Raw genomic sequence first — 9819 nt, forward strand, 5'->3', positions numbered from 1 at the left:
GCATTGTGATTATTTCAGTATATATATAATATTTCAGTAAATATTGACCACATGGTCAATATTTATGGTGTTGCAATACCACCACCAGTGGTGTAAAGTAACTATTCACTCAAGTACTGTACTTGTGTAAAATTGTGTGTCTAAGTATTTCCACATTGTGGTATTGCTATACTTTTACTTAAGTAAAGTAGGCCTACTAGTACTTCTTCCAACACGGGTGGCCACTGGCCTCCAATGTTTTTATAGCGCTGATGAAAAGTGGCAGGCAGTGAGCAACACAATGGAGAGCTTGCAGATTAAAGATTAGATCTGAGACAGAGAGGAATGTGAAACCACTAAAAAGCAGCCGAGAATAGATTTAGAAATTGCACTAGGAGTCTGCACCAGATATACTGAAGGGATTTGTTGGCGGGGATCAGAGGGGTTGCTGGTTTGAATCCCCTATAGGTAAAATGAATGAGGAGTTCTCTCACATTGAAACCCCGGCATCCCTATTCTGGGGGAACAGTCACCAAAACATAGCAGATCTACAAGCTTGTGTGTTTGTAGATTTTTGGTAAAGAGATTTGGTGTAGATACTAGTGTTGTCAAGTCCGGTATCAACTCTCGAGTCCCTGCCTATACATGTGTACAACGCGTCTCTGAGCTAATTGGGTGTGCACAAGACCTTGCTTTTTCCAGTAGAGTACTCACATTTTGTATAGAAGTATCAGTAGACTAGTCCAAATTAAAAGTAAAGAAAAAGTATTGTATCAAAAGTCTTAAAAGTACCAAAAGTACTCATTATACAGAATGTCCAATTTCACAAGTTTTCAAATGTATAAAAGCTGAGATCTACTGTACAAGCTCACAATGCATTGCATCAGTCGAGAGAGGAGGCTACAGGGAGATACACGACCATTATGTCTGACAACAATATTTAATTAACACAACAGACATAAATGAGTTGTATAACTGCAGCTTTTAATTAGTAGCACTGGAGCTATGTGCTGGAGCAGTGAGAACAGAGCAGTTTCACTCTTCTACATCAGTGCTTCTCAATTAAATGAAGACAAACCATTACTGCAACAAAACTACACTATACGAGAACAATAATAAATTATAATACATTTGAAAATATCGATCTGCAAGCTCACAGCGTATCTGCCTTTCTTATACAAAACGTGCACACCATTCAAAGTATTGACGATAGACAGATAAGAACATGGAGGCAGCGTACTGTACATTGAGTCATATATTTGGTTCCTCAAGCAATTAAGCTATGTCGCTTGTTATCAGTATGGTAACGAGTATTAGTCTCCGATGTTCATGTCCACTATTCATACAAAGTCACGAGAGATGATGTGTGGCTCTTCTGGCTAAGGCAGAAAGCATCATAAGGGACATCCACCGTCCCAGCCATGGTCTGTTCAGACCACTGCCACACCCTGACCAGGCCAACGGTCTCTCTGCACACATACATGTCTTTCATTTAGATACATTCTAACCTTATTATGCAGATTCGTCACATATCATGCACTTTGTTGTCTCCTCTCTCCTCTTTCCCATTATGCTCTTATTCTCAATCTTCTCACTTCAATGATGAGTCTGCACAATCAAGAATTTCACCCATATTACCTGTAATGTGATGTGGCAGATAAAGATTGATTGAAAGTATACAATTATGAAATATTATGAATAATTATTATGAATGAGTTATTTGTCATATCTGTCCTGTGCAACCTTTGCAGCGGTAGTAGCCTATCTGTCTGTGTCGGCTCTCAGGCAACTTCGACTGCCAGTCTGTAGTAATCTCTAGTAGTCTGTTACGGTGGAGAGAGCTACCTTAACTGGGGATCCCGCTGGACCCTTTTCAACGACCCCCCTCGGGGTTCCAGGACCCCCACATGGAGAACCCTACGAGTTCTGACATCATAGGTTGAGTTCGGTGAAGCCGGCCACGGGGAGCGGCGCTGGGTCCTTCCTCTCCATCTTCAGGCCCGGTGCTGCTTGTGGTCTGTGTCTGTGCAGCCTGCTGGGAGCCAGCATGCTGAAGAAGTGGAAGCGCTCTCCCATCTTGCTGGGGTTGGTCAGCATGTCATAGCTCTGTATCAGCTGCTTCTTGGTGGACGGGTCGGTGCAGTTCCTCAGCAGAACCTGATAAATTAGATTATTTTTATATATATATATATATATATATATATATATATATATATATATATATATATATATATATATATATATAATCTTTTTTTTGGCATATATTCTTAAAATCGTGCACAATATGACTGGGAATGTGGGAATGTAATTGACAGGTGATACAGATATATGGTTTTTTATTTAAATGTGCAGTGAAATGTATGGTTCCATATTATAATGAGCATTAGTGAGGACCTATTATATGAAGCCAGGTTGAAAATGGGTGAAGTCGTCCTTTAAGTGGTTGATCGAGCCGTTGATTTCTTTTAAATGTATAAAAACCTGTACAATTGATCTAAAAAGTAAATAAATAATAATAAAAGTAAATAATCAATTAGTTGCAGCCCTATATAATACAAAGCGTCCTGCATTCCAGTATTGAATTTGATTTTGAAGTTAGATTTAGTTTTAATCATTGTCTTTTAAATAAGATTAGATTTAGTTTGAGTCATATTTTAGTCTGAAATGTATTAGTGTTAAGTCTAGTTTTAGTCTACTGTTTATTTTGTCGACTAAAATGTATTTTGGCGGGTCTTTATGGCACCGTAATGCCTGATTTTACACTTGGTTGAATGCTTAAAACGAGCTTGTAGATCTGCTATTTTCAGAGTGCAACACCAGAGCGCAACCAAGACTTGTCTTTTAGTTCTACTGGATCTCTTCTCCACTAGTCCCTCCGTAACATTTTAGTGTAGTTTTCATTTGTTGATGAAATTGTCAATATATTTAGTCTTAGTTTTAGTCATCGTAGCTTAGTTTTCATTTAGTCTTCGTCAGTGAAAAAAGGTAGTCGGCGAAAAAATTTCACCATAGTTTTAGTCGACGAAATCAACACTGCCACACTCACCTGCAGCCGGGCATCGATGCCCATGTTCTTCAGGAAAAGCCTCTGCATGACCGGCCCCAGACAGGCCACACCCCGCTCCTCGGCCACGCCCCTCAGGTAGCTGAAGTCTACGTCGGCCGTGAGGTCAGCGGCGCCCGGAGACGACAGCACGTCATGCAGCTGGTGACCTTTGAACCCCTGGCGGAGAGAGGAGAATGCAGAGCAGAGACACCATGGCAGTGATTATTTGGACAGCAATTTTTGATTTAGTCTTTTGAATCAAATGTAATTCATTTATGAACTGTTACTTTTCAGGATTCAAATTCAAAATAAGCAAAAGCAGCAGATCTAAAAAAAAAAAAACAACGCTTCGCGGTGCATTTCGAGCTTGCGGTTCTAATAGTTTTGATGCTTTGTTTGGTCAGGCAGGCACTCACGCAAGAATGCGCGCACGCGCACATGCACATGCACACAGAGTGTGTAACTGCTCTAACATACTCTAAAGGTGTCCATCTTGGTTCCACTGTGGCCGTAATCAGCGATAAGAGCCGCACCCCCGTCTTCTGTAATCCGATTGGCCAATTGCTGGATGATAACCCCACCTTCTGGACACACCTCCACATGTTGTCTCTTCTCATCCGCCTGTGGACGGACACACACACACACACACACACACGACTCTCTTCTACTGTTGGTCACTGGGAGCTGACCAGTCCAGTACGACCACAGTATAATACTGTTGACCACTGGGAGCTGACCAGTTACACAACCATAGTTCTACTGTTGGTCATTGGGAGCTGACCAGTACAACCACAGTGTCGTACTGGTGACCAGTGAACAGCTGTATCGTAGTACCTGGGGTATACATCTAGGTCTAGGGTGTACGGAAAATGTTTGAAAATGTGCAAGCATTTTTCTACGTTTAAACAATTATATGTGTGTGCGCACGTGCGTGTGTACTGAGCTACAGTACAGACTGAGTACATTAAGCAGGATTTAAATGAGCAGTAGGGTACTTTAATTGAGTGATGATGATATAAGCCTTTGGCTTTTTGTATTGTGCTTTGTGTGTGTGTGCGTGTATGCGTCATGTGCTGTGTGTATGTACAGTGTGTTAGAATGTATGCATGTGTGTATACAGGTGTTATGTGCATACATATGTGTTGTGTACAGTATGTGAGTGTGTCAGAGAACAGTGTGTTGATATATAGATGACATAAAACTCATCTAATAAAAGTTTGAACACTGCTGTGTGAGAGAACCTACAGTACAGTGTTACATCACAGTAACACTTAATCATCATCAAAATGATATACCTTATGATTGTGTAAAGTACTGTATATCGCATTGGTTCTCAACCTGTGGGCTGGGGCCCCCTGGTGAGCCGTCGTGAGAATACATGGTTTAAAAGTAGAATCTCACTTTTATGGCCCACCAACTCTGCTAAAGTGCCCATGCTCCAGTGTGACTATATAGTTATGACTGCATGTTGTGACCTCTGTGTAACGCGTAGGGAGCTTGTTCTTCTCACCTGTATGAGGGTGCAGGCCAGGGTGGGGTTGGGGATGATGACGAACCTCAGCTGGCCAGGTTTCTCTGGGTCTATGTCCACCATCACTTCCCTCCAGCCTCGCTCCGTTCTCTGCAACACAACCAAACCCACACAGTCAGCTGACACAACGCAAACCCCCAGTTTAGCTGCGATGGTTTACAATTTACAAATTAGGACTGCTCTCCGACGCTGTTATCCAGAGTGGCTTAGTTTAACCCATTTTGAGCGGGAACCCCTTTTGGTGGTTACATACATTATATTATAATAGCAGATCTACAAGCTTGTAGGTCTGCCATTTTTGAAAAATCGTTAAAATGTGCCTCAAATCTTTCCGGAAATTGTCATGATTTAGAAAACCTTTTTTCTTTTTTTCGACTGAATGGGTTAAAGATCAGAGTAAATGCCACCACAAAAAAAGTACAATATATACACAAGAATAGGGATAGGAAAGGAAAACCTAAGTTATAAGTTGTATGGTTATGATAACTTGTTGTCAACAGACCTGGAACTTGTGGATCGGCAGAGCGTCAAAGAACTCATGAGCCAAATAGATGCTGAATCCTGGAAGACAAGAACCAAAACTCAAAACTGAACATATCAATACAAATCGTTGCAGACGAGCAGAAACCCTGTATCTCCGTATTTCTTGTATTATTTTCAAGAGTGTCACACAAAGGTGGTGAAAATATCCATTCTACAAGCTCACAATGCGTCGTAATGTGACTGTTAAAACGCTTAAAAAAACAAACAAAAATTATAATAAAAGAAATGCATGGTTTAAAGCAAAATAAAATGAAAACTTGTTAGGCAAAGTCCCAATCTGTGATTTGAATTTTGAACGTTTCCTAAACTAAGCACAATATGCAGAATGATGATGTTTTGTTCATATTTTTACATTCCAGTTGAAGAAATCAAGGCTTTAACCTTCGCTTTTATGAAATATCTGAGGCCGTTACGGTTTTATGGAGGATGCTTCTGAACACGCATTCTAAACTAGCTTGACCAATTCACACACTCTTTTCTAAGTCTAGTTTGAACACTTCTATTATATTACTCTTCTAACTGAAAACGTTCATAGTATTTTCGGTCCACGACATGGTTCCATAAAAGAGTTCTGTAGAATCCAAATCGTCGTGGCGACTGAGAACTTTACTCCATCAGAATGGTTTAGGACACACAAGGTTTCCATGCGACAGCGACGAAACGTAACAGTGAATGACCAGAAGCAGCAGTCTGCAACATACCTCGGGGTACGTGCTCCAGGCTTCGGTACCAGGAACAGGGCAGGCCGGCAGCGGTGGTGCCATGACGGTAGCAAGGCTCATCTTCGCTCGCAGACGCCTGGTTGCACTCCCCGGTCAGGCAGGTGGCCTGGACCTGGCTCAGGACCGGGCTGACCTCCACCAGGTGGACCGACACCGACGTCTCACCCAGCACCGTGCGCAGCTGACCGAATACCTGCACACACACACCACAACCATACCATGTCAGACCACACACACACACACAATAAGCATTTTTTATTACACACTGTTGATAGCCGTGCTGTCACGATTACAGATGAATAAAACATTTAATTTCCACATGTCCTTTTAGGCATCGTAATAAAAAATACGATGAATATAATTAATTATACATCATTAAACCGATGAATTGATTACAAAACCTTTATAATTTAATAATTTAATTGATTATTAATGAATGTTGAAACCACACAAATCTCTGTACAGAGACACAAACTCTTTGATATATTTTTCATATTGGAAGCAGCATTTTAAAGTTAATGATTACTCCATAGAGCCGAGAGCTGATAGAGGTGAACAGAAAAAGCGCTTAATTGATATAATAATATTATAGACAGTATATATTGTAAAGTAAACAAGGCTTTATAGCCAGAGTCTATTTCAAAGAGTTCTTCCATCATGGTGTGTGTGTGTGTGTGTGTGTGTGTGTGTGTGTGTGTGTGTGTGTGTGTGTGTGTGTGTGTGAGACAGGAGGCTACATACTCGGAGGACGTCACTGGCCAAGGAGCCTCGTCCTGGGCCTAACTCCACCAGCTGCAGCTGCCTGGGGCTCCCTGCTCCCATCCACTCACTCACACACCAAACACCTAGCAGCTGCCAGCCAAGGACAAAATAACAACATGCACTGTAAAATGTGTTAATTATTAGTGGGCACACTGTCTGGTTATGTTGTACCCGTCTAGTTTTGTATTGCTGAATTATTTTTGTATTCAGAGAAAAGCCTGCTCGCGCACGCACATGCACGCACGCACTCGTCGCACACAAACACGCACACACACACAAGAACGTTCACCGATCCACTTGAGTTAGAATTTGTTTTAACTAATACTTCAGTGCTAAATGTGAATGTCCCTTAATCATGGAATCATAAAGAAGAAACAACTAACCTCTCCAAAGATCTGACTGATTTCTGGTGATGTGATGAAGTCTCCCTCTGGACCCAGCATGTCATTACGCACGTAATAACCCTGATGATCACATGAAAATAATACACAATCAGATTAAATGTATTTTCTGTTTACTAAAGAGCTGTTTTGTGCCAAAAACAATTTCAGATGGGGGTCCGCGGGACAATACATAACAACTTGGGGGCCCTTGGCTTGAAAACGTTTGAGAACCATTGAACTGTTGCACCCATATGCAGAATAAAGTTAAAGTACCGTCACTGGGTTGGTGAGCACCTCTCGCATGTACTCGGCCACTGAAATGGGGCCGGTGGATTTTATTTTGCTGGTCAGATGTCTCAACATGGAGGAGGCACTGTGTCTCTGCTGCTCCTGGGAGCTGGAGTTGGAGGAACAAGGTCTGCTGGCCGCCACTCTCCATCTCACTGAAACGTGTTGGAAATTGGAATATTACACGACATTATTTCAGATATTCTAAACTTTTGTCAATACAAGATGGTGTCCGGTGGTCCTTGAGGGGTTTCCAAGTGGTCCCCACCCAGCACAATTTGTTGATATAGCGTCACAACCAGTTGCAAACTTGCAACCATTTGCACCACTTTTTTAAAATAATTTACAAAATATACCAACACAAATTTGCTCTCATTGGGGTGCCATGACACAAACGTATTCATATACGCATGGTACATCGTCCATGCCTTTTTATTTAAGTAAAGGTATCAATACTGCAGTGCAATATAGAAATACTCCGAATTCAACATTCACTTCAGTAAAAGTACCAAAGTTTTGGCTTCAAAATGTACTTAATGTACCAAAAGAGAAAGTACTAATTTTGCAGAATGTCCCATTTAACCTGTATTGTTCTGCGACACATTGTGAGCAAGGGTGCTATTTTCAAAAGATTCATTTGAATAGCAGAACTGCAAGCTACAAGTTACAACTTAAGTGTATGTACGGTAACTAAAGTTGGCAAAACATTGTAGTGGAATAAAAGTACAATATTTGCCTCTGAAATGTAGTGCAGAGTAGAAGTAAAGTACTGACATTTTTACATACTCAAGTAAGGTACAAATACCTCAATATTGTACTGCCACTGCCCATATGAATACTTTACATATGTAAAGTATTGTGTATACACAATAAAGTAGTAATTTGTGTATACACAAATGAGTATACACAAATTTGTGTATACACAAATGAGTGATACTTCAATTGTTGCATGGGGCTACCTAGCCCCTCTCGGAACCCTCCATAAAGCTTTTCTGAAATTTGGATGTCGCTTTGTGTAGGGTCGCTGTCCATATTTATATTTTCGTATGGGAATTTTGGAACGCGGACATAAATATGCTCGCTAACATCATATCTGCGCCGTTTGACGGCCTGTTTTCCTTTGAGGGCTTCTGAATCTGTGAAGTATAAGTACCTATACATACCGCTGCGAATATCTCCTGTGGCGCGGAAGCCGTTAAGTATTTTTAATCTTTGTTTGACCGATTTGGTCGCTTTGATTCTTCTTGTTTATTGACATCCAGTACCGCCTCCCGATGTGCGGTTGGTTGTGCCGGCTACGTCCCTGCCTCTGATCTGCTCTGTCATAGCTATAGCGCCACTAGCTAGCCAGATAGGCGGTACAATGAGGTGTCAATAAACAAGGAAGGAAAAGAAGAATCAAAGCGACCAAATCGGTCAAACAAAGATTAAAAATACTTAACGGCTTCCGCGCTACAGGAGATATTCGCAGTATGTATAGGTACTTATACTTCACAGATTCAGAAGCCCTCACACGGAAAAAAAAGTCGTCAAAGAGCGCAGACAGGCGTTATCCACGGTGTTTATGTTTTATTTATGTCCGTGTACCAGGTGGCAGGGTACTGCTGGAACAGGACCCCATGGTCTGGGTCGTCAAAAATGTCAGAAACTTCAGTACCATTGGGTTCTGCTTGGAGGGCTAGGGGCTACCATGTCGCATGGATGCAACCTAGCCCAAATTTTGAACTCTTGTAGATGTATTTATCAATTCTGACATTTTGAAAATGTCAGAATCTACGAGAGTTCAAATTTTAGGCTAGATACAAGTATTTTCATGTTAAGACGAATAACAGTCAAGTCCACACTAATCATCCATAATGTATAAATTATTGATAAGTGGTCAGGACAGCTGACTCCAGGACTCCAGTCCCGAAAGGGCCTATAGACTGGAGTAACGCTATCCGGAGGGGTCAGAATGAATTATGGACTTGGACTGTTATTCGTCTAAACTGCTTTCACACATGTAACCTTCCTTACCTGATGCCAGTGGAAGAAAATGGGACACAGCGAGTCTGTTTACAATTAGCAGAGTTCTCATTCTGCTCTGAAATAATAACCAGAAATGTGCAATTCCAGGAAAATTAAAAGCGTGGTTGCACTGACGCGAGTAATCCACAATTATATTCTATTGTGATGTCAGCATGACAGTGACAACAGTGTGTGACTGTGAAGCATGGCTAAAAGCTTCACTTTTCTGTTGTTCTGTTAACAAAAAGCAGGTTCACATTGCTGACAAAACATTGTCGGACAGAGAACAACAACAACCACACTGATAACCTGTCAAACAAACAGTCAAAATGCTGTAGAAATCAGTTGACATTAATGACTGTGACATCCTTCTTCATGACATTTCCATGTAACCCCTAGGAGGAAGTGACGTACAGCACAACAAACCTTTCTATTGGCTAAAAGGGCGGCAACGTAACAGATATGGATTCCGTTCGCCGAAAATAGCAGATCTACAAGACCTCGAGGTATCGCGTACGCAACGCGTCGTGGGCTTGTGAATCTGCTATTTTTCCACCG

The 9819-nt window shown here is 41.4% G+C and overlaps 1 protein-coding gene across 2 annotated transcripts; it reads right to left on the reverse strand.

Annotated features, from left to right (window-relative positions):
- Window positions 1-942: 942 nt before the first annotated feature.
- Window positions 943-9627, reverse strand: ndufaf7 (NADH:ubiquinone oxidoreductase complex assembly factor 7). 2 transcript variants are annotated; one of them, XR_014570793.1, is made up of 11 exons: window positions 9271-9627; window positions 7240-7409; window positions 6967-7047; window positions 6563-6673; window positions 5801-6014; window positions 5059-5117; window positions 4536-4646; window positions 3503-3646; window positions 3026-3202; window positions 1825-2136; window positions 943-1794 (listed from the first exon to the last, which is right to left on the reverse strand). XR_014570793.1 is itself a non-coding variant. In XM_083791084.1 (10 exons), the coding sequence occupies exons 1-10, from the start codon at window positions 9329-9331 to the stop codon at window positions 1912-1914; spliced, it is 1353 nt and encodes a 450-aa protein (XP_083647210.1). In that variant the 5' UTR covers window positions 9332-9627; the 3' UTR covers window positions 943-1911. The 2 variants fall into 2 exon arrangements, 1 of the variants encoding a protein (XP_083647210.1); XM_083791084.1 differs by having other exon boundaries at window positions 943-2136.
- Window positions 9628-9819: the final 192 nt, after the last annotated feature.

Source organism: Protomyctophum parallelum (assembly GCF_964188405.1).
Source record: "Protomyctophum parallelum genome assembly, chromosome: 19".
Lineage (NCBI taxonomy): Eukaryota > Metazoa > Chordata > Actinopteri > Myctophiformes > Myctophidae > Protomyctophum > Protomyctophum parallelum.